The following is a 26,239-nucleotide window of genomic DNA, read 5'->3' as shown; positions in this document are numbered from 1 at the left end:
GCATCACTACTTTGGCTTATTAACTCATTACAAGTATATATGTAAGTATACATATGTTCCTAGATGTAACATGCTAAGTCTGTGTCATGCTACTCATATATCTGCTTTCAGAGCTGGCCATTTGAAATTGGAATAAGATTGGTGTGCTCTTTTCTGAAGATGACTAAGTCCCCCCACTGTCTGCATTCCTACAGTTATTTATGTTTGGATGAGGCCATTTCCATCCACTCTAACATTTCTATTGGGATTGTCCTTGCTCAGCTCATGTTTAAGCAGTCATGCTGGTGAGAAAACATGAGTATATCTGTTTACATTACTAGGCGACACAATGTTCTTTCAGTAAACACCATCCTCATTTAATTACATTTAGTTGCATTTAAATTTATGTTTTTCTTCTAAGATCAATCCTTTTCTCAAACAAACAAGTAAACAAACAAAAACATAATATAGGATTTTCTTTGCTTTCAAAGTAGAAAGTGTTTTCAGTTAGTACTAGCTCTAATTGTTGAATTTCTTTAAACACTTAACTGAATTTTAAGTTTCTGTTCAAACTTACCATTTTTATTTATTACTAGTCCTTTGAGAATTTAGCAAAAGGGATTTTCATCTTTCTGACCCTGTCTCCACTCTTCTCAGATATACTCTCCCTTCAGTATCCACCCAACCTCGGGCCCCTTTCCCCATCTATCAAGTCTAATTTGCACTATCCCTATATTCTTTTCTATGTGGTCTTCCACTATATAGTGGTAGACTCACCAAGTACAATATGCTTAAGGAACTGTTACTCCTCCCCAAACATCTATCACTTGACAATAACTCCTGGGGTAGGAATTTGTGCCAACTCTCCCTCTCCATTATAGGATGTATGTGGCTCGAGCATGCATGGGGCTTGTTCATGCTCCTCCAATTGCTGAGTTTAGAGTGCAGCAGCCCTACTGTGTCAGGAGGACAATATTTGCTTTTATTTATCCATCATCTCTAGGTCTTAGAGACATTTTTTTCTTCTTCTATGACTCTTAGTACCAGAAGGAGGAGGTGTGATATAGATGTGATATAGACACTGCATTTAGGGCAGAGCACACCACAGTCCCTTATTCTGTGCATCTTGTCCAGTTGTAGATCTCTGTGGTAATGACCATCTACTTCAAAAAGTTGCTTCTGCAATGAGAGTTCAAAGATGCATTAATCTATGTGTATAAGGGTTAGATTGTACAAGTTAGTTAAACAGTATGCCCATTTACTATACACATGCCCAGGCAATCATGTATGAAAACCAATTTTAGCTTGTGTTAAAATAGTGGATGTTGGGGAGTATTGGATGGGATGAGGGAATTTTACCCTGTAAGAGAATATAAGCATAGAATAAATCATTAGTTTCTTCCTAATAGATGATTCAACAGTTTAGTCTTTTTACTCTTTTCAGCATAATTGGTCGTGATTATTTTTATATTACTAATATCATGAGGAAATGATGCTATTTATAATGAGAAAGAAGATGCTCTGATTTTTGTAGATTTTCCCATTCTTTCTATATGTTTAGCAGTGACATATATATGTTATTATCTCTTATGACAAGGTCATGTCAATTTTACACTTAATGTATATCCTGGGATGTTACATTTGCTATTATCTATAATAATAATACTTAGAATACCCTTTTCTTTATAGAAGCCATATACATATCATAACCAGGTTGATTAAGAGTTTAGCTTATTTTTTACATTGGTATGAAGCCAGTGTTAGAACTTCAGACATGTCTGTTGACATTTGATATCTCAGTTTTTGAGAGGCAGGGGTAGTAGGGTCTGGAGTGGCTACCCTCCACAATAGATATGCTAAAAGCTAAAAGTGTTTATGTTAGTGTTTAAGGACAATGTGTAGACTAAACTACTGTGGAGCCAGTAAATTCAAGCAAATAATAATCAGATGCTCAGTACTCCATGAATATCATGGCAGGGTACTTTTTCATAGTTGTTCACATTAGGATAAGTCAGTGAACTATATTTTCTGTTCCTATGTATGGCATCCTTCAAATTCCTACTAGCTTGAGTTTGAGTACTTGAGTTTTAGTAGCTTTTCAGGACTATCCTATTCCTACAGCCTTTTTAAATAAGGGAAATGATTGCTATATTCTCTCAATTAGTGCCATGGAGTGAAAAGCTAACATCTCTATTATATGATATAGTCTATTATATGACATAGTGTGCAAAATGATATATATGAAAATATAAACTTAAATTTCTAATATGCAAATAATAGTTGTTTTCTCTTTCCCTCTTAATAGTTAATGCTGGATAATAAAGATTTTACATAGTAGTATGATGAGGTGGAAAAGATTTATTATTATAGACAAAGTTGTTAGAGATCTATGAAAAATATATTTTAAGAGATATATGGAAGGACTTACAAGATGATATTTTTACAATAGTACGCACATTTTCTTCTTTAATTAAAGTATAAATTGTTTGAAAATGAGCCGGGCGTGGTGGCGCATGCCTTTAATCCCAGCACTCGGGAGGCAGAGGCAGGCGGATTTCTGAGTTCGAGGCCTGCCTGGTCTACAGAGTGAGTTCCAGGACAACCAGAGCTACACAGAGAAACCCTGTCTCGAAAAAGAAAAAAAAAAAAAAAAAAAAATTGTTTGAAAATTTCATTAATGCAACAAAATACACAGGAAAAGAAATATAAAGAATCTCCCAAAACTAGGGAGTTATAGAACCCTACATTTATTTTTATAAGAGACTGATAAAAAGAGGGAAAATATTATTTATGAATGTGTAGGTTTGTTTTCATGAATGCGTAGATTGAATGCATTTGAAATATCTTTTTCTTTTAAAGATAGTTAAGTCTTGTTTGAAGAAATTTTTATTTACAAACCCATTAAAACATACATTCAAGGAAGCTAAAATAAGGGTATTTAAAGGTATCTCAAGTCAAGTATCCATGATTAATATGAAAGAGTTAATACAGTCACAAATCAGTTGGGTTGGGCACATATTGAAGAAACTTTCCAAAGTTACCTTCCAATACACAGATGAGATCATATCACATGAATAAAATTAGGCATAGGATGTTTTTATAGCATCATGATCCTATGGTCAAAGTCAGAAACACAGATTCTTTGCCTTTTCTCCATGTGCACACAGGGATGCAGATGACCCTGGGATGCAGTTTTCTACAGCATCCAGAGGAATAGCAAGGGAAGTCTCTGAAAGGCAGGCTAATGACATCAATTCCATTTTCTCATTTTGTTCAATGTATAGGCCTACTGAAGGCAATTGTAAATATATTTGTGGACAGTACTGCAAAAAATAATCTCCTTTATCTCAGAGTATTAAAAGGTCAAAATTATTCAGGAACATCCAAGAATGTTCAAAAGACTCAAGCCTGGCAAACAAGACAGATATGACCAGCAAGTTCATTGTGTTTTCTTCACTTATACCACAAACGGTTAAGATTTCCTGCTGCATAACAACAAAGTCTGTGTGCACTCACCATTATAAATTCATTTATTATGAACTGCTAATGTATGGAGTTGTGAAGACAAACAGAAAATAACAGATAATTGGAGCTCCACTGGGAGTTAACATCTTTATTAAAAGTAATATTTCTAACGTTTTGTTTACTTATTTTACATGTAAATTTACTAGGCAGATTAACTGGGGAGATTGGTTTTTGTTTTGTTTTTCTGCTGCCTATTGATGAAAACCTGATGGCTCCTTGTTCTTCATGAGCACGCCATTTTATGGGTGAATTTTTCATATTTATTTTCCATTTTTCCATTAATTTTTCCTCAGGTGCAATCTAGCTCCCGTGGTGGAGTTCGCTGCTGATGTGGGGACTAAATCAGATTTTATTACCATGAATCCATCAGTTGTGCAAAGAGCATTTGGAGGCTTTCGGAATGAGAGTGACAGAGAAAAATTTGTGCATAGACTCTCCATGCTGAATGACAGCGTCCTTTGGATTCCTGCCTTCATGGTCAAAGGAGGAGAGAAGCACGTGGAGTGGGTTAATGCATTAATCCTTAAGAACAAACTGCAAGTGCGGACTGCCTATCCATCACTTAGACTTATTCACGCAGTCAGAGGGTAAGTGGCTGGAAAGGACCAGTCTGTCCTTGACACAATAGAACGTGTAACTAAAGAGTGTCTCTAAGGAAAGCAACACCACCGGTAAATCCTCCGAAATAAACAACGTTTTCATTACAATGAGTTCTATATTTTCAAATATGCATTTTATGTACTTAGTCTTTCTGCTCAACCACTTTGGAAAAACAGATTGCTGAATTTGACATTCATGCCTGCTTGTGAACAGACTACTGATTTGGGGTTTTTCCTGCAATAAAAGGTAATAAGAATGCATAGTAAAATTGATGATTTAGAATGACAGGCTGCAACCAAAAGTCTAAGTGTCTGGTAGGAAATGTGATGGACATGCAATCACTAGCCTTGTTTGATGATCAAATAGGTCCATCTGTAGCTAAGAATCCGAGTAGTAGGAGATGTACATCTCAAAGTACCATTTCCCTTTTAATATAATATTTTGTAATTAAAACCATATAAGGAATAACCTATTACTGAAGTATGAGAGATGACGAAAAGGCCAAGGGTACTTACGTACACAGTATGTTAAATAAATAGATCAAAGATAGATATTTCTGTAGGCTTGGGAATGTGCTTTAAGTACCACATAACCACATACTGTAAATAATAAAAAAAAAAAAAGAAATCAGTGCAGGCCTTGATGGTGAATGCATGGGCATATGCCATTCCAGTAACCTTGTAACAAGCATTGTGGTTAGGGATGTGTAATTTCCCCCTCACACTCACAAGGCTTCAAAGGTAGGTTTGCGATTTGAAAACATGATAATAATTGTAATGATTAATAAAATGAAAGATGGGAAAAAGCTGGAGAAAAGACAGGCTGGAGTGACAAATAATTTAGAATTTGGATGGAGGGGAAGGGAAACAGAGAAGGAGAGGGAGGTGGAGGCTGAGAGACACAGTGATAAGAGAGGAGGGAGGGGGAAGGAGAAAGGGGAAGAGTATGGAGAAATGACATGAGTATGCACATAGTTCATTGTAAGCACTGAAAAGCAAGCTGCTAAATCAAGTTGGGATATATCTGGGAGGAAGACACTTTTGTTCTGTATCAAGTACAATGACATTTGTGAATTTGAGATGACACATCTTTCAATTGAACAAATAATTTAATTAATTTGCTCATAGAAAAACAAAGATATAGGGTGAACATGGTAGATATGGAAAACAACAACAACAAAAACAATCCTAAGTTTAGGATAACAAATAAATATAGTGATAGAATTTCTTTTTTTCTTTTTTTTTATTAGATATTTTCTTCATTTACATTTCAAGTGCTATCCCGAAAGTCCCCTATACCCTCCCCCCCGTCCTGATCCCCAACCCACCCACTCCCATTTCATGGCCCTGGCATTTCCCTGTACTAGGGTATATAATCTTTGCAAGACCAAGGACCTCTCCTCCCATTGATGGCCTACTAGCTACATATTCAACTAGAGACACAAGCTCTGGGGGGTACTGGTTAGTTCATATTGAATTTCTAAAAGAAGAAGAAAACATCTAAATTCAGAGTTAAAATAACCTTTGTATAATAGAAACCATGTTCAAATATAGAAACCATGTTCAAATGGTTTTCATTTTATTTTTAATTTTTGTTTCTTTACTCTAATATTTCCCTGCAAAGGTTCACCATTTCCTGTTTAAGCCTCAAGATTTCCATACACCATACTTTTCTGTTCACAATTATATTTGTCGTGATTGGATCATGTTCAACAGTCACTACTGTATTCACCTAGAAGTAAATACACACACACACACACACACACACACACACACACACACACACACACACTTAGATTATAACTAAAATAACATTTATTTCTAAATGTGTGGCATATCGTTAGCAAAGAGTAGAATAAGAATATATTTTGTTATAAACTCATTTTATTATATTATTCTGAAAAAGAGGTCTCCTTCTAAATTTAGATACATATCCTCCAGTGATAGATGATTGGGGCTAAAAAGCATATACTCAACTCCCTGATTCAAGAAAGCATAAAGGAATTTTAATATAACCATTAAGTTAAAATATTATCACTAATATCTGACTAATATTTTTTTAATCCAATAGCAAAAGCAGAATCTGAAGGAGGAGTCACAGTTGAAGTTACTAGCCAGTTGGAAACACATGTACTTAAAAATACTAATGAAAGTATTTATGGATAGTTTCATGTGTTAACTTTGTTTTCTTTGTGTGCTCAAACCCATCTGCTATCTCCCACACTGGCCTGTAACTCCTGGGTCTTCCAAGTTATTCTTCTGCCGCACCTTTCTTGTAACTAAGAAATCCAGCACATCTGCTTAACCTTGTACAAATGTTCAAATGTAAAAAAAATTCCAGTTATTTTTACTTCACTTATAAATATTTTATGTTTCATCTTATTTACTTTAGTACCATAATGACTTTGAAAAGTAACTTAATAATTAGTGAGTGTTACAATCCAAAGGACTTTAAGATAAAACTTGTAAATACAGAGTGTGACATGTTAAATTGTGATGACCATGTCTTATCCTGTTGACTCGTGTGCTTCTTGACTTTCCTGGAAGGTGTGTCACTGTGTTCTTCTTCATATAATTGGGTATCCTCCTGTAAGGTAAAAGATTGACTTCCGGAAGATGGCATGCATATAAACTAGTTCTGGGGTATCCAATCACCTTTCAAATAGCATGGAAACTTATACACTTGGTATGTCAAAAACAAATTCATTCATTTATGGCATTATAAAACTAATATTACTGGTAGTGAATCATTTCAACATAATTTTATGAAGCTAGAACCTGGAAAAAGAATAGCAAAATACAAACACTAGCAAGCCAAGAATGAAAATCACTGATAAAAGAATATGTCATGCCTGAAATTAACAAGATCAAACTTCAAAACACCTATTAAGTCTTACTTATTTCTGAGCAGTAAGTCCTACTGGCTTAGTAATCTGAAAACCCCATGGTAAAAAGCTTTAACAAAATAGTTTCAGATCCTCTGTTGCTTACTGGGTTGAACTATTGGTGAAAGGTCAAGGGGCCAAAGCACACATTTTTAGAACATAACTATGACTCTGATGTGTGAAGGCTTTTTTCTGAGTGCTGTCATTCAACACAAAAATGTGTACGTGATAAAGGACCTCAAGATTCCTGAAGCTGAGGATAACTTGGAAATCACCACACAGTCAGATTTCAGTATTTAAACTTTATCCTATGAAAATAGTGAAATTGCTAACTTTACACACTGACTTAATTCTTGCTTTGTTTCTCGCAACAACAACAACAAAAAAAAGTATTCAAACACAAGGATAGGGTGAGAATTTGTTGTAATGTATGATGATTTTGAATGTCATATGAAGTAAAGTCAGAGGAAAATATAACAGACTCTTGCGAAAACAATGAAAGGATAATCTAAGAGACGAGCAAATCTGAATTAAAAACTAATGGCTGTCAGAGTACTAGGCAGGAATAAGGAAAATCAACTGTGTAGTTTTTCACATTTCACTAAATACAGAATTTTTATTTTAAAGTCTTAATCATCACTTGTTAACTCACAATGGCATTTTAAAGATGTAAGTTTATATAAACATGTGGGGGAGGGTAAGATAAAATTTAATTAATGTCTCTTAGAGTCATTGTGCATATTTTCAAATAAGATTGTTTAGAGAGAGAATATTTTAGAATTTTTTAGGAATTTTGTTTTTAAGGAATATGTAACACAGCCCTGCTGCTTTGGGATAAAACTGTTTATGACTTTAAGTATCAGATTTATAATAATCAAACTATGAGCATCCACATTAATAATAATTAGATTCCTTTGATCTCTAAATTTTGCTGATTGTAAACTCTAAATCTCTGTATACAGGATATGTAAGAATGTCAATTTATGCTCACTTTTGTGCTAAGTCTTTTAAAATATTTTCAGGAATTCCTTGTCTTTAGCCTCTTAAAAAGGCTAATTGAATTTTTTGTTGTTTTTAATTATGAAACCGTATACAGTTTTCATAAATATTTTTTTTGTTTTGTTTTTTGAGACAGGGTTTCTCTGCGTAGTCCTGGCTGTCCTGGAAATCACTCTGTAGACCAGGAATAAATATTTTTATTTAAAGTCTATTTTGGGTTGCTCTCAGTGTCCCTGCCTCACAAGGATGGCTCATACACTTCAAAGCTATTACTAAGTTAAACTACTTAATGTTTTTCCCATGGTTAATGAGATGTATTTATTCACACATACATATATACAAACTTGTGCATGTATACACACTTAGAAGTTAATATAAACACATATATATTATACACACACACACACACACACACACACACACATATATATATATGTGTGTGTGTGTGTGATAAAAGACAGACAGATAAACAGGGAGATGCTAGACAGATAGATATGTTGTTCCTGAGTTTAGTCCTCTTGAGGATATCTATAAAAGTAAGTTTTAAAAGCTCTTATCTCTATGTATAAACATAAATATGTAGAAAATCAACTCACAAAGTATATCTATTTATTTCTAACATAAGTATTAAAAAGCAGTAAACATGTTTTTTAAAATTAAATATACATTCTTTCCACAAGTATAGCTTTAATAACACATTATAGTGTAAGTAATATGTTAATATATTTTATATGTTAATTCTATTTTACGTAATTTAGTAGTACTGGGAATGCTGAAGTAGTAGAATATTCATTTAGAAGAGATTGTGCTATACAACAAGGATGTACAGTATGAAAAATGAGAAATTCTACCTAAATCACAACAGATATGAAACATAGTGTCAATGTTCAGTAAATTCCCTTAGTCATGATACATTGTAAACTCAAATGCAAACTTGAAATCTTCCCATTCTTAGAAATTCATTTTGTCCATGTCAGATATATAACAAAAATTCCTCCCACACTTTATAATTATATTTTTTATTGTAATTGTTTACATGAACTTATTTCTGGTCATTTCATCTTGTGTTTAAAACATATTCTTTTATATTAGTTACTTCAATTGCCTTTTTTTTTATTTTTCTCATGCAGAATAGAACATGATATTCTCACTCATGTACAGTTGTGTCAAAAGCATTGGTCTTTCTTGTTTTACATGCTTCTGCATATAAAATTATGTTGAAGAGGACAGTTTTATTTTAACATTTTCAGGAATTTTACAGGGTAATTGATGTATTCCTTTGTCATCTACTCTTAAAAATCCTATTACTACATTATAAATGTCACAGGAATGTAGTTCTTAGCTAAAGTAGGAGATAAAAATTAAGTTAGAAGAAAGAAAACATAGACCATCTCTGCCCCCATATCCCTACAGAAGTTATCCTTGTGCTGTAGATTACCAAAGGAGAAAAAAAAGATACAGTACTTACTGTACTAGAACCCATGAGAGTTATAGGTTTTAACAGTAACAACAAATACAATTTCCACATACCTTACATAATCAAACTTATTTTCAAATTTTACTAATGACACCTGTTTCACATTTCCGTTATTGAGTTTGTCTTTCAGATGTGGCAATCTGCCTGCATAAACATGTGCAAAGATTGATGAAATACTACGTGAATATAAGGCACATCTCTCTGGAAAAAGTGGCATCACTTCAGAAGTTTGAATCAGGCCAGATCCCAGCAGAGTGTCCAATCGAGCATAGGCAGAAATATCTCCTACGTACAAGTGAAGAATTCACTCTAGTCATTCAAAACAGATTGTTTTGGAGTATTAAATAAATTCAAAGTCACTGAAAGGATAAATACTTGGAAAAGGAAAATATTCACTCCAAGTAATTTCTGAAAATGTCTTCTTTGTTTTAATTGTAGCTTGTCCTAAACATTCCCATATGGCTTCCATTTTGACCATTGTGGAGGAGGATAGATATAATATTTCTTCATAATACATGTGCCATAGCTTAATATTTTTTTGATTAGCAAGGCAATGATAGTAGGTGGTTTAAATTAAAGATAGTTTCTATGGATAAATATCTCCATTTCTCTGTGAATATTCAATATGCATACATGAGTAACAACCTTTCCTAATGAATTAATCTAGTTGCACTTTAGGCACAATATTATTTCTTTGCAACTGCCATAATTTACACTACACTAGGAAATATGACAATATAGATATCTTATATCTGGAAAGACACCCACAGTGGGTAGAGTCAATGTGAACAAATTGTGAATGACATGTTTTTTTTTTTTTTTTAAATCCTACTCATTTCCCACTGGGGCTATAAGACATCATATTTTATTTGGAAAAAAATCTACTCATAAAATTTACTTTTATAGAGAGAAACTGTCAATGCACATCTTTGTCATGAGCATATTCTGAGCCACTTCCTGGATATTCCTTGCCCCTCTGCTTGGGTTCTCTTTGTTAATCTCAGCTTAATAGTTCCACTGAACACATATTTTATCTGTGTGTCCTTTCCCAGGACTGGCTTGAGTTCTGTTTATCTATGTTCTTCTAACAAGGCATACTTGTCCTTTTTATATTTTAAGTCATTAAAATGGGTTTCTACTTTTCATAAGAGCAGGGATTCATTGATACGTATCTCTAAATACAAATAGGAAACTTTAAGTTGTCTGTACATATGTTTCATTGGATATGTGGCATCCAGGTAGAGACAAGAATGTTGTCTTGAAAAAGGCCAAACTTATATACAATCAGCACTTTGAAATTTGGCTGGGAGTTGTCTATAGAGCAATTGAGGATAGAACAAAGCTAATAAAAGTGAGTAGATCATTTATGTTTTAATTATAGTAAAGAAGAGGAAAACTTTCCCTCAAAGGGTTATATTCAAATAATGAGAACCAAATATCATATTCTCTGTCATAATTCCATTAATAAATATGATATGGATCAGTTTGGTCCAAGTATATAATCAGGTGTAAAATTGATGCTTATTAAAACTTATCTTCCTATGGTAATACAGTGATAAAATTTAAGAGCAAATTATGATTAAAAAGTTAGTGAATGTATTGAGGCTTCGCAATATCTCCTAGGAATAACAGAAACTTTACTCATGAAGTCTCACAAATATGATGCTTAAACATGACCTGGGCAATGATAAGAGTATTAAGCACTAACAAGGAAAGGCCAAGGTCATAAGTTCCCAATCTCAGACAAATAACTACAAGTTTCTAAGGAAGATGGAGAGAAGGAGAAACAGTAACGAGCAGAAACAGCTATCCAATACCAAAACGTTAGCCCTGAAAACATACATACAAGAATACAAATCAAACTTCACCAAAATAGTTTGTATTTACATGTTGAAAAGTGCCCATAGGCATGCATGTGCACGCGTGCACGTGCGCACGCGCGAGCGCACACACACACACACACACACACAAATGAAAAGTCAAAATGAAGCCTTGCTTTAATTTTTTTCTCAAATTTCATGGCTGCAATTTAGTAATCAGAGAAGAGGTTATACCATATATTTTGAACGAGCTACAGGAAACAGATGACTTTGGTTCATAAATTATATTCATTACGTGATTTTGCCTTTATGCTATCTTCCTACTGTTTTTCACTCGTTTTCTTCTTTTCTTATGGAAAAGAATGTTTTTCATAAGTATATTGCAATCATAGTTTTTTTATCCATAATGTCTTCAAGATCCTTCCCATCTCCTCACTCATCTTACTTCAAGCCCTTTCTTTCTCTGTCTTTAGAAAGAAAACCAAGCCATCCCTCTACTTGTACAAGTCACTTTTCTAATAATGGTAAAGTTTACAAACAACCCCAGAAACTCCCTTGTTTCTCTAAACTCTTGGGAAGAAGGAGGAACAATAATGTGTAGATGGAACAATGAATTAATCTGCACAGCTAGTCTAATTTATATGTAAGAAAGTGGGTGTTTAGCTTCCTTGGATCATTCATATGCACATTAAATTATCAGTTACGGGGTTCAAGCAAACAGCAAAATGTATCTAATGATCGTATGCGATGGACATAAGGACGTGCTGCATAAGTACATTAAAAAGGATTATGGGTCAAGCATCCAACTAGTCTTTTAAAAGTAGCATTAGTTTAGCAGGTGGTTCAGTGAGAGAGTGCTTGGAATGCTTTTAGTTTCAATTATAGAATTACTACCTAAACTTCATATTTATGAGTTGTGAAATGTAAATTACTTACAAAAGATCCATAGTAGAGACTCATTAAGTTGGGGTAAAAAGAAAATAATTGCAAAGGTGTTTTGGATGTGTTTGTGTGGTTTGAGTGTAAGACATTGAAAGTATATGGAAGTCCTGGCTCTTCAGAATCCCATTCCTGGCAACAATTTCGACAATGTCCAACTGCAGACAACTGTTTCAAAGGCATTGAGGTGGGATTCTATTCCAGAAGCACATGAGTAATAAATCACTCTCCTGTTCTAAGAAAATAAGCAAACACTTGGCACATATTGCTTTCACAGGTCTCAACACAGCAGTAATACTGATTAATTATATCCCTTTGTTAAGAATTTTATTTTTGATGACAGTATCAGTCAAATGTTAGTGCCCTAAACTGTCAGTTACAAAGTCAAAACTCTGTCTTACTTCTGTCCTCCAAGTAGTCCCAGAATGGCCTTGTGGGTGAGTCAAATGGCGGAAGATGTAAGGTCTGGGAGGACGGTCCCGCCCTGCTGGTCAGTTCTTACCAAGGCTTCCTGCTTTTGTTTCAGACAGTTTAGATTTTCATTGTCAGGATCAGATTGCTTCCATAGTGAAAGCAGATTATGTTGCTTGCAGCACACTCCTGTAGAGAAATACTATTCTTTAACATCAGCACTGGGATCCGCTCACTCTTCTGCAGAACAGAAAGGTGGAAAGGGCTATGTCACAGAATAAGGAAGAATTTGTCAGGATATGCCGCATACAGAGTCTCTTTAATCAGTTCTGTGGACAATGGTTCCTTTGACTTTATGACAGTTTTTTTTTTCTTTCGTTTGTTTTTGAGATTGTTTTTCAATCCTGTTTGTCCCTTCCCTTTTCTTCCTTCAAACCCTCCCAAGTATCCTTCTCTGCATTCTCTAAAATCCATTGCCTCTTCCTCTCATCAATGTAATAGTGTACTTGTACATACATATATTCATAAGAAAACATATTGAGTCCATATAAGGTTACCTATATGTTTACAGGGACAATCATTTTAAATGGATAATGATTAAGTGTGCTCTACCCATGAGAGAGCCCCCCTATCCTGTCTCCAACCTTACTCAGTTGCCTGTAGTTCTTTGTGTAGAGTTCAGGCCTCCTGGGATTTTTTCCATTCAGTTTGCCATGTTCATTGATAACTTCTTATTTAGTTCAGTAAATATCAATAACACTTATGACAACATGACAGAACTATTTAAATATTAATATCAAGAATTGAGTTTAAACTCAAATTGTCTTATTAGAGATTCAAAATATTGAATACTTGTACAAACTGCAAAGTGAATAGCTACAATTATTAAATGGTTACTAGTTATAGTTCCACATTTGGAACAGGAGAACCAATGCAACATTATTAACACTTTCAAAGTTTGGTTTAATAGAAAATGTGTTTTTCTTTTCTCAAATTTATTTTATTTAAAGTGAAATGATCTATTGCATGTAAGTTCTGATTTAACTCTTCATTGCATTGAAGATCTTATTACTCTCAATAGAGTTCATAAGGTCACTGAAATCTCGTCACATATAAAATATTTGCACACTGAACATTGATTTTGCATCTGAAATATGTTTCTTAGCTAAGCTTGAAACCATTATACAGAATTCATTAATATTTGAGGAAAATATCTTTGTCATTAAATTCTATTTGTGAAGAGTAACCTTCTTTTATAAATTTAGGGAGTTTATTGATGTATCCCATTGCCGCCTAGCCCATCATGTAAGAAAAGATCTGCACTGCTCACATTTTATAAATACTAAGATGACTAATGTTTTTCTTTCTTTCTTTTCTGAAAAATTATGCCTGTATCAAAAATGTTGCTAAGATACTTATTTTACAGTAAATATTTGATATAGCTCTGTTTCTAGAAAGTATTTATCATGTACAAAGTGAAGAATAATATTTTTTCTTTAAGAAGATTTCCTGCAGTGGTAAAAATATTTGATTCCCAAACATTCCTATATTATAAAAGGGTACACCCTCTACATAGCATGGCCATTTCTTCACAAGAAAAACATAGATAGCTTCTTTGGCCAGGAGCTGTGACTGGTTTGAAGCTTCAAGGAGGACAACAAATTTATGTGCTTTCACAAGTGACAGAATTCTCAGATTGACAGAGCAGCTGTTTATGCAAGGAGTGGGGAAGGTAATTTGGGACTGCTAGCATAAGGGACTTGGCAAGGACTTGAGTTACATCCTTTGGGATATGTGAGCTCTCACTGGTCAGAGAGTCACAGTGGAGATTCCAAAGAGGATTAAAGGTCACATAGCAGTACAGACCAGCATTTGCAGTAATTCCAATTCTGATGCTGTGTCATAACAGTGCACTCAATACTAGCCCTTCTGAATTTAGTATAAAGTATACTGAATACTAAAATTCCTCATGTACTAGAATGTCTACAATAGAAGGTATTTAATGATACACCCTCAAGCTTATGCTTCAAGGTGTAATAAGAAAAAAAATAAATAAAGAAAAAGAAGATAAAAAACAAACAAACAAAAAACCCAAAAAACCAAAAACAAACACACACAGGCACACACAAACAAAACAAAACAAAACAAAACAAAAGAAAACAACTACTGAAGAAGAACATTTTTGAAATACTTGTATTGAAATACTTGTAAATAAAAATACATGACTAAGGTAGATTTATGAATTCCACTTCTCTCTCGACTGTGATATATGGTGGGTTTGGCATTTCCCTTTTCTGGTTTTCTCATTTAACGTTGTTTACACAGGAAATGCGTCCTTGGAGTGCTCACTATGACAGAGTCTGATAATGAGGAGGCATGCTGTCCTTGCCAGGGGAGCGGTGCTTACAGAATAGAACACGCAAAAGCCATTGTAAAGAGGAAAATTAAACAAACTATTTTCCCTTATTGTATTCTCTGGGATCTGTACAATGAGATCATTGATGAAGATTAGGGTTTTACATCCTGAAGAAATACAGGGATCACAGTGTTCTGAGAGTTTCCAATAGAGCTGAATAGAAAAGGCATTTATTTAGACAAAAATTTGTTACACGTTGATGCCACCCAGAGCTGGGAGTGTATGATGCTGGCGTCCAGAATCCTCCCCAGTAGTTTGAATTAGGATGCATTTACATTCAATAGGCATGATGGACATGACTAAGCAACGTAAGTTGCTTGGGGGAATTTCGCTACCATTTGAATTATCTCGACCTTTTAAGATGGGACTTCCTAAGCTGGTTGTTGATGTTATTAGGGAACATTTACATAGCTTGTTATTTGTTATAATCAGACATTGGAAACTAGTTCTGCAATATTCCAAATTCCCCCATCATTTACCTTAAGAAAACTCAAGAATTAATCACATATCATGTACCTCAGACTTACATTATAAGGACCCTGTAGTAACCACTGTTCTCAGAAAAACAAGTATAAAATGTATTGAAATGTTAAATAAGCTGAGAAAATGTATAAATGCTTGAAACATCTGAGAGCATTCAAAGATAATAGTTTATTTTAGTAGTTACATGAGTTGTTATTACTAAGAGTCAATATAAAATGTGGAAAAAAAGTTCAGGATAAGGGATGGATACTTTTAAAATATAGATATGTTTAAAATATTAATATATCACTGCTTTGTAAATATATCAATACCCTATGCACAGCTGATGAATATATAGAGAACTTTCAAATAATTCAAAAATAGAATTTGAATGGTTATTTTTTTCCAACAAAAAAAAGAAATAGCACAATTTTGATCACTGTGTTCCAAAGCATTTCATTAAATCCAAGTTCATTTATCTGCTTAGACATTCAGCTGACGTCTGCAGAGCAAAATCAAGCTCTCTTTTGGAGAACTGATGGATAGTGTACTGTGCTATTCATGGAACTCAACCCACCCTCGGAAATAATTTTCTGTAAATGAAATTAAGACAAAGTAAGAAGCTTACAATGTTTATTTGGTCAGAGAGAAAATACATTTTATATAATAACTAAATAGCCATTCTTACACTTTGTAAATCAATCAAAATTATTTTATTTGCATATGAAATATACCTTAGCATTATTTTAATGGTTTTATTGATTGATTTTGTGTCTAGGAAGTTTAATTATGACATAGTTTAAGAAAAAATATCACAGATTTTTTTTTATTTGTTGAAATAACATAGTGGCTAATTTGTTTTCTCTTGTAAATATATAGAATTATGTCAGAAACAAATATTCATGATGACATAGTTGAGGAAGTATCTAGAGAATGTATCCTAAGCACCCTCAATCTGAGTTTCTAAGTTGGTAACTTTGAGCTCAATTTCAGCAATACCAAAAGTAATCTTTATTTTTAAATTGTATTAACCTAAGTTCGATTGCAAGTCTCTAAGAAAATACTTGCAGCGATGTGCCTTTTAGCTCAGTGCTTAATTGGAATGCTTTTTGTTCTCGTCAGTAATCCAGCTGTATAAGAAAATGGTGTTTGCACTTGAACAATCAAAGAAATGTCTAGGTATTATTCATGATTAATAAAGACTTTAAATATGTTATTATTCAACATCTACTCAATGTATATATTTAGTTGGTAGCAATTTAAAGTATATAGTATTGATTGTCAATAATCTCCCTGATTGATTCCCCAGAAGCCCTCTGCTCACATTTGGGTCCTTTTTCTACTTACAGAACAAGAGTAACATATCAATCATTCACATTTTAATTTCAGTCTGCTAACATACTTAACAACACAGGTATTTTTAAATGAATTAATTGACATTAGAGGTTTCCATAGTTTTAAATAGAAATGTCAGTTTCTAGTTACTCTAATAAAATCAAAATATCTTCATGACAGAAAGAGGCAGAGTTAAAATACAATGTTTTACATATTGGCATATGCACCTTCCTGGTCTGTCTTTATTCCAGATGAATCACTTATACAGGTCTCTGTATTTCCAAGTTCTGTAAGCATGCATTCACTTACTCTGTATTTTGGGGGGAATCTTACTTTTTGTTTAATGGCATCACATAATCCTTGGGATGGCTAGATAATTACTAAGTATAGAAATACACTATCTTTGTCTACTCTACACCTATTTTGACACAAATGTAGAAAGCATGATTTTAATGGGTTACAGAAAGTTGAGTAGCATCAGCATCATCAATGGAATTTTCATTGAGGCAACAAGCGACAGTGATATTTGCCAATGAGCTCATTGGAGTAAAAGAAAAATCTAGACTTATAATATTAGTTCATTCATACTGCCATTACTCCTAGCATGTCTGATTTACATTAAATACAAAATAGTTTGCAAATTTCCAGAAAAATGGACAGCTGCTTTGTGAATGATTGAGGACAAGTACCAGGACTAGAATAGATCTGTGTCAAGGAGAGTCTTGAATGGGGTTGGTGAAGTGCAAATGAATGTATTGTTATGAATAGAGTACTTCTAATGCTTGGCACACTATCAGATATATCTTTTTCACTTATTAGAATTTTTATTACGTCATAACTCAGATTGGCTAGCAGAAAAGCCCTGGCCAACTGATTTCTGGGAATGAAAAGTCTGTCACTTTTATTTAATCCTTGTCTTTGGTTTATTATGCTAATCAAATATAAGATGCATAAAGAAAAATTTATATACTAATCCTTAAAAAGGAGTCTTTAAGTATTATTGACTAAAGGAGAAGAACTTAAATTGTCTCCTCTGCTAGTGTATTTGGCCTAGGTACATGCTCTTGGTTAGCTTTTATATTTTATGTTGTTTCTTCTAATCCTATTATCCATATTTTACTATTTTATAATCTATAAAATCTTAAGGATTCATCATTATACTTAAATATATATTTCAGACATTTTAATTATTATATTATACATACTTGAAATGATTTTTGATATGTTTTTTGATTTTGCTCTAGAAACATGATTGTTGTGACATCATCAGCCTTCATAAGATGCAAATTTACCTACACAATTTAAAATTTTTAAGTTCTTAAGAACTTATCCTGAAATCAAATATAGTAGTGGATATGGTACAAGATTCCCTTAGAAAATAAAATTATTGTTTTCTTTAATTAGACCTAAGCATGTTGGAAGGAAAACAATCTGATATATTTCTATACAAAGAAGTATAATTTTTAATGAATGATATTACATAAAAATATGACAACTATCTATTACATATAGTAACTCTCACTTGTGCATACATTTATATATTGCATACAGATATTACAGTTTTATAATATTAGCATATATTCTATTTTATTCATATTAGTAAATATTCTATTTTAAATTTAAGATCTCTAATACTAATTTTATAAGATAAATTTTTAGAAGGTAGTGATATTTGTGCCCAGTGCAGATGCTGAACAGTTTTAAGAGGAAACAGTTTTATTGTTGTGTTATGACTCTCATCTGCTTATGGATCCTTCGAGTTATATTGTAAATAACATTTTTTTTCTCATTCTACAATGAAATTATTCACAATGCAAATGAGCTTGAATCAAATTGATCCCTCTAATATTTAAAATAAAACATAGCTCACCATTACTCTATTTTCTTTGCTCTTCATCCATATTTTATCATCTGTTTAATGTAGTATTTGGGAGAATTTTATCCATTAATATGCTACATTGCTTAATTTCTCCCCTCAATTCTCTAGCTCCTACAATGACTTCCACTCCCTCTTAACTTTGTTATTATCAAACCTAAAGCAAAAAAAAAAAAAAAAATTGCTTGATTTTTCCAAACTATGATTTTTCCATGGATATGCTAACAATAATGTTGGCTGTTTCATTTACCATGTATTAAGCTCATCCTCATGGTTCTGGAAACTGGACCCCCACAACCCTTACATGCAAAGCATTTTAGACTTATGAGTGAGAGTCTACATGCTGGTGTTCTGCATTTGTCTAGGAAGCAGAATTTAGAACAGATTTGTGAGAGCAAGTATAAGGTGTAAACTAGTCTAATATTTTGTTGCATTTTCTAGAAAATTTTTTATAAAGAATATGATATATAAAATGAAGCAGCAAGATTAATGCCCATATCTGATTTTTATCTTCCTCCTCTGTCTCCCTCTTTCTATATCTGACTCTTCTTTGCAAAGTCGTTCTCTACTTATTCCTCTTATCATCTAAGTGGCTAGTGGAATTAAAACTCTGAATCTTGATTTCTCTTAGGTCATTGTGTGTGTGTGTGTGTGTGTGTGTGTGTGTGTGTGTGTGCGTGTGTGATCAATAATGAGAAAATTCCAAAGGCTCTGCTCCTATGAGCAAAGTTAACAGTTGATACTGAGAAGAGTGGGCTATTTTCACTTGTAACTTGCAAAGAGAATCTCCAAAAAATTTTCCCTTTAATAACTCCATGCACCAGTAGCAATTTACTCTCACAGATTTTTTTCAGAATAGAAGTGTACACTGTCAAATATAAGTAAAAATGCAATTTAGAAATGATGACACCTTGTTAGATGTTCTAATTATATATATTTCAAACTAATAGCTTAAATTATTTTTATTTAAAATTATTATTTATTCCCCTTGAAGATGCAAAAAAGAAATTTTGATTGGGCTATTTTAGTATATAAATATCAGATTTGATATTTATCTTAGAAATGTGATAATTTACTAAAAGTCCAGACTACACTTAATAAGGAAAAGTATTTGTTTAACTGAAAATACGTTAACTTTTTTCCAATTTTATTTTGGAAACACTTCATTATTTTAGGTTTTTAGAAGCATATCTATTGCTACCTTTATTTTATCAGTAATTTGTATATGAGTTTATCAATATATTTCATAAGTAATCCCAGAATGTCACATCTTATATTTTAAGAATTAAATATTGATTTTGGAAATAATATAATACACCTAAAACAATGTGGCTCTATTAAGATTCATGAAATGTTCCACAGCTGTTTGGGGCACAGACTTGGGATCAAGTTCCTTTATTTTCCTAGCTCTATGGCTTAAAGTCTACTACTTCTTTCCATCAGTCTTCAGATTCCTAGGATGTGGTTATTAAGAGTCCCTACAACAAGGGCTTGCAGAGATCAGCATTTGCATTAGATGCTAAGTTACTTGGAAGAATTTCTGACTGCTAAAGAAGGCCTAGCTCAAATTAAAATGTCATTTAAAAAGATTCAGTAAGTCCAATGGCTTATTTCTAATCATCTATTGAAATAAATAAAAGGGATTTTGGTTGGAAAACATATGGAAGGCCCAGGGATGAGATCTGTTGTTCTTCCTTGATTTCAGAAAGAAGTATGGATATCTGTGTTTGTTTTTACTTTCTGCTTCTATAACTATCTCAATTGGGACTGAATACAGCTTATGTTTCTCTTTCTACTCTGGTGAATGCAAATAGTAGATACATAGGCCTAGTATGTTTTCCAAATAGATACATCTAGCTTAAGCTTGGTAGATACAATGACTATGTAATCTTTGGGAAGCCATGATGTGACTATACTGCCACAGGTTATCTTTGACATCTTAATTGTCAATCACTTTCTATCATCTTGACTCCATCTTGAAATTCAGCATTAACCTTTAAAATGAGTGATAGACACAACTTTCTATAAGAAATTTCTTAACATGCATTAGTGAAAAACTAACGTCAACTACCAGCAATAGAGCTATACTGAAGCAAGTTGATTGTTCAACATTTAACTTGACAGACTTCGCTGTTTTCAAATTTCAAGTGACCACGTTGATTTGAATATTTAAAAAATATTAAAAGCTTTTCTAATAGTTCTGTGAGCAAGTGACTAGGAACACAAGAAAACTCAAGGAAAGTAATATTTATATTCTTAATAATATGCTATCTACTAATACATATTAACTTATATTGGCATGTTTTAATTAATAACCTGTAATAATTTAGTAGCATAATACCAGATATTGCTAGCTGTCATAATTTCCAGTATGAAAGTACTAGAAAGGCATTAAAGTACAAAATTAATTCATTATACTAGGTTTTCTTTTCTACCTCAATATGGTATTTAAAATTATGATAGATATCAACTTTTAATAGTTGAAATAAATCAGCAAAAAGAGAATCAGTAAAATCCTGTGTGTCATTCATCACAAATCAGAAATCAGCAACAAAACTAGGAATTTAATTGACTTTAGCATCTTGGTCTTCTGTATGCAAGGATGTGTGCTAGAGACCAGGGAAATAAAGTCTAGTGCTGCATAAACGATTAATAACATAAAATTTTACAAAAACAGAGACTATTCAGTACACATATGTGGTAAGGTGCAAAGGTTTTATATTAGTCACTTTGAATTCACAGTACAAATCTGAAACCTGCTTAAGAATAAGGTACATAGCTAAATACAACATGATCTGAAGGGAAAAAATTAGTTTCATTAGGGCAAATCAATAGTTTTTCATTAAAAGGTGACATTTAAGACCCTAAAGAGCAGGTTGTAATTTCCTAATACAAGATGACAGAGTGAATGGGTGTTGACATGTGGGTGAGGAGGAAGAAAAGCATTGGAACGTTTACAGATTTGAGAAGAATAATGATAACATCCTACAAGTTCATCTGCTGTAAAATTTCCATTTACTAATCAGAGTACATCACTCTTATTAAAAATGAATAACTAACTCTTAAGAGTTTTGAGCTAGAGATAACACGATCACGTCTGTACTTTTATTTTTTTAAAAATAAATGACTTTATCTGGTAACTGGATCCTATAAAAATATTTACTGGGTGATGGTTTACAAATCATTGTTGATCTAGATCTAAACAATTAAAATCATAAATAGGAGGAAAAGACCAGGGCAGGATTAGTTAAGGGTTTATTGAGTAATTAGAATTTCAGAATATATTTTAGTGCAAAACTTAGAAAACTGAAAAAGATTGTAAAATTGTGAAAATAAGATTCATTTCCTTCATGTCATGGATGCAAACAGGAAATCTTTGTAATTTTTATTTCAGTGTCTGTTGTCTAAAGTATGTTTGAAAATGAAACATCTGTGATACGGAAATATCTTCAATAGGAAGCAACTGTGATACTGAAATATCTTCAATCTTCTTTTGTGTAGGTTTTGGGAAGACTTCCCTTGGGCATATGCCCTAGATAACGCTCTTCATATTTTAGGGATAACTGTAAAGACTGGGACGTATTACCAGCCCCTCCAAGTAAACACTGGGTCATAGAGAATTAACAACAACAAAAAAATAGATGAAACCTAAACTATAAAATATTTTTTTTTGTCAAACTCCTGCATTAAGTGTGAATAAGCACAAAACTTTTAATTATTTGTTTGCATTCCATATCTATTTACACTGTACTACAATATTTGAATATTTAAATTAACCAAGATCCTCTGTAGAATTCACAGGAAAATGTCCTGGAGTTCATCAAAGTACTTGACAGAGTCAATGTTTTGAAATATAGTTTTAATACTGGATCCTGGCAATAGAGTAAAATATTTTTACATAAATACATTGTTTCTTCATGTGCAATTTTCTTATTATGAATATTTAATTTTATTCAAACAATCTTTTCTATCATCAGTAACATATATATATATATATATATATATATATATATATATATATATATATCCTGTCTTCTTTACAAGTGATGTAATAACATGTCCATGTTTTTGGTGGTTTAATTATATTAATTTTTGGCAATTTTATACATGGTTATAGCACATTCTAATCACACTTTTACCTACATTATTTTATCTGTTCCATAGTGCTCAAAAACATAAGGAGAACAATTTAAACCAAGAGTTGCATGGAGCAAATTCTTTAAATATTTGGGCCCTCCTGGGTTGTGATCAAACACGACTTTCTAGGGCCAAATTAGCTAGATTGGACTTCAGCTGCAGTGGGAAATGAAGCAGAGGAGAAAAACTGGAGGAGAATGGGGTGAGGATGGATCAGGATGACTAGAAATGGCAAAACGCCACCTGTGCACATGACTAGGACTGTGATTCAAACATGGAACAGGCATTTGTCATTATTGTGTTATAACAAATTGGTTTTATGCGTCCCCTGTTCAGAGGAGAAGAGCTCAGGGCCAGAACCAAGAATGAAGGCCCAAGACAAGAAAGTGGATAGCATGAAAAAGTGCTTTATTTCTTACGTTGTAATCCCAGTGTTTTTCTTGTTACGTTCTGAGAGGTGTTGTGATGGGCATATATAAACACTCAACAAAATCCTTTCTCTGTACGTGGCTGACAGCTTACAGAAATCAGGTAGCACTGGATACAAGTTCTGTTCTTTGTTTATTTTCCAGAAGAGTGCATGGCAAATACAGAGCCTCAAAATGAAGTGGTTGACATATAGAAAAGTGAAAACAAAAGTAATTGCAAAACTAATTCAGGGAGATAAAAAGAATATTGTTACTAAAAGTTCTGTGGCAAGTCATTAATATTTTTAAAATTAAATATGTTTATTATTGTTGGATATGTGTCCTTAGCACACATGTCAAGATCCAAGGAGAACTTCATAAAGTTGATTCCCCTTTTCCTCTTGGGTGTGGCGTTTGATCATTCAGTTCAGGTCGACAGACTCCTGAGGTAGTGCCTCTATTGGCTGAATGTTTTGTCAAGGCTAATTCAGCAATAAGTTTTAGTGATAACTTCTAATGAAAATTTTCAGTGAATACTAAATACAATAACAACATCTATACAGATTTATTTTGGAAAACTATAAATTTAAATGTTAAGATGCAATCTATCCTCATGCCTTACTTTTATAAGCTGCTATTAAAACATTGCATCTAGTGATGACCTCGATAAACAAAATCAACAATAGTTATATTAGAAAACATGTAATGGTCAGCTAATTTAGGTATGATAATGTGTTGAATTATCTGTAAAATTGATCCTCTTGTCTTTTAGTTATTATTTGCTTGTCCATGTATGTGTTTGTCATATTTGTGTTCTTATGCATCCCCTTGTACACCTAGAGACACCTACAATACAGATGTTGAAGGACATCAGTATGAATGTTGCTATACTGAGCTGTTGCATCACATTTTTGGTTTCTTTTATCCAGGGTCTTTCTGTGTAGTACAGCTTGATTTCAGGTTCTCTTTCTTCTTGCCTTGGGCTCTGAAATGCTGAGATTACAGATGTGGACAAACATACTCAGCTCCATGCTAACTCTCTTTCCAGTAGTATTAACAACACTGTAACAAACTTAGTCATCATAACAATTTATAAAATAAATATCATTCTAATTACAAAGATAATGGAATGAAGAGTCAACGTAGATACCTTGAAAACACTGGCACAACAGATGATTTTGGGTTTTCAACACCATTAGCCAGATAGTGCTCATCACTTGCAAAATAGTGGGCCAGGCTAAGATCTAATACCTTTGATGTATTATCCTCTGAGGATGGTTTTATTATAATAATTTTAGGAATGGCAGAACTGCATTTCAAACTTGGACCATAGAAACATTTACTTCAGTGTTGTATATCTGTGGCTGACACCTGGAAAAATATCATAACTATGCTCTCAGTAATATGAAACCAATAATAAATAAAAAGATGCTGTAGCTTCATCTTATCGATCTGTGCTTTAGAAATGCCAGGTCTCCTTAAAGAAGAAAAGGATACTTAGGTAGAAATGTGGCCATTCTAAAGGATATACTAGCATTTCGAGGACTTTAAGGGTTAAGAAATCATTGTCTACTTTCTAACTCACTTATGAATTTTTATTCTTCCATTATAGATGTTTCACTGCTATCCATCTTTGTTTTTCCGTGTTTTCATTATTATGCTAAAATAGAATTCAATGAAGGGAATATCTGATGAGTAATTTTGACACATTTAGTTGGGCAGAGCCAAGGGAAGAATTGACAATACATGTGTTTATATTAGGGAAATGATTGAGTTTATGTTTATAATCTATGTGGGAGGGGCAATGCAAAAGCTAGAATGTCAAGCTTAAACAAAATTGTTTTAAATGAGGAGGAAGATGGTTGAAGATCAGTTTCCCATTCACGAAGATCTTCCTGGGCTCCGCAAGGTTTTGAGACCTTTGAAAGATTTGCCAGATGTCAGTGCATAGCATTGGAGTGAGACTAAGTGTGTAGAACAGAGATGCTTGTGTGGAAGACATTAGTCAGATGACATAGACAAAGACACAGTGTGGAAGTATCCTGTATCTACAAATGGCTATCCAGTTTTCAAAATCTTTATTCTGCTTTGTGTCTAAATTCTATCTGCAACAATATTTATATTTGTTTAGGAATCTATGGCAGGGCTTTGCTCCTACCCTATTACAATTAAGCCAATTGAAACTTTCCCCAATTTCCTGATGAGAAACTCTCATTAAGAACTCTACCTCTGCTCTGAAACTTCTGCCAATAGACAGTAAAGTCAGGTTTCTCTAGATAGGAAAGTACAGTTGTAGGCAATGAATCAGCCATGCACATTTGCAATCTCTTGGTCTACCTGACTAATTCTGTAACCCATGTACCTAAAATCTCAAGAAGTCAAGTTTGTATTTGTCCAAGTGAAATGGCTCAAGACCTCTAGAATCCTGTAAGTGATGGAATTTAGGACTTTTGCTTGAGAGAATATTTTTTCAAACGTTTGCTTAGAAATCTAAATTCAACATATTTTTACAGCTAACACTAAAATATTTGGTTTTGGTAAGAACAACTTTTAGAGAAATCCTCAAAGATATACTATCATTTCGGGTCTTATTAAAGAAAAGTAGGGCATTGAATCACACTGCCAGTGAGGAATAGCAGAGATCTTTCTTGCAGGTACTCTGAGTAAGTGGCCTAAACGCTGCATGCCTGGCACAAAGAGGAACTCTGAAGAGTGGAGAGAAATGGCCCTTGTGTTAACACTCAGTAACTTATGATCCACTGACCAATTACAGTTAGTAAGGTGGTTGGCTTATGTGGTCCCAGTTGGTATTATACAAGAGACACAAGACTAAGGGAATTATTTTCTATGGGTGACAGTGGGCTCATGTTTTTTCAGTTGTAGCCACAGTAATCATCTAGCATCTAGGACTGTGTCTTAGGTTCCTTCTCTCTCTCTCTCTCTCTCTCTCTCTCTCTCTCTCTCTCTCTCTC

General features: G+C 33.3%; 1 protein-coding gene across 1 annotated transcript in view; it reads left to right on the top strand.

Moving 5' to 3' along the window:
• The window catches only part of St8sia4 (ST8 alpha-N-acetyl-neuraminide alpha-2,8-sialyltransferase 4), an 82,314-nt gene that overhangs the window by 36,850 nt on the left and 19,225 nt on the right, over positions 1–26,239 (top strand). The window contains exon 4 of the mRNA XM_021198500.2: positions 3,798–4,091. Within this exon, the coding sequence (XP_021054159.1) occupies positions 3,798–4,091 (294 nt within the window). The remainder of the gene's footprint in view (positions 1–3,797; positions 4,092–26,239) is intronic.

The sequence above is a fragment of the Mus pahari genome, chromosome 5, assembly GCF_900095145.1.
Source record: "Mus pahari chromosome 5, PAHARI_EIJ_v1.1, whole genome shotgun sequence".
Classification (NCBI taxonomy): Eukaryota; Metazoa; Chordata; class Mammalia; order Rodentia; family Muridae; genus Mus; species Mus pahari.
Note: the sequence above shows the minus strand (reverse complement) of the source record. Positions and strands in the feature narration are given on the sequence as shown.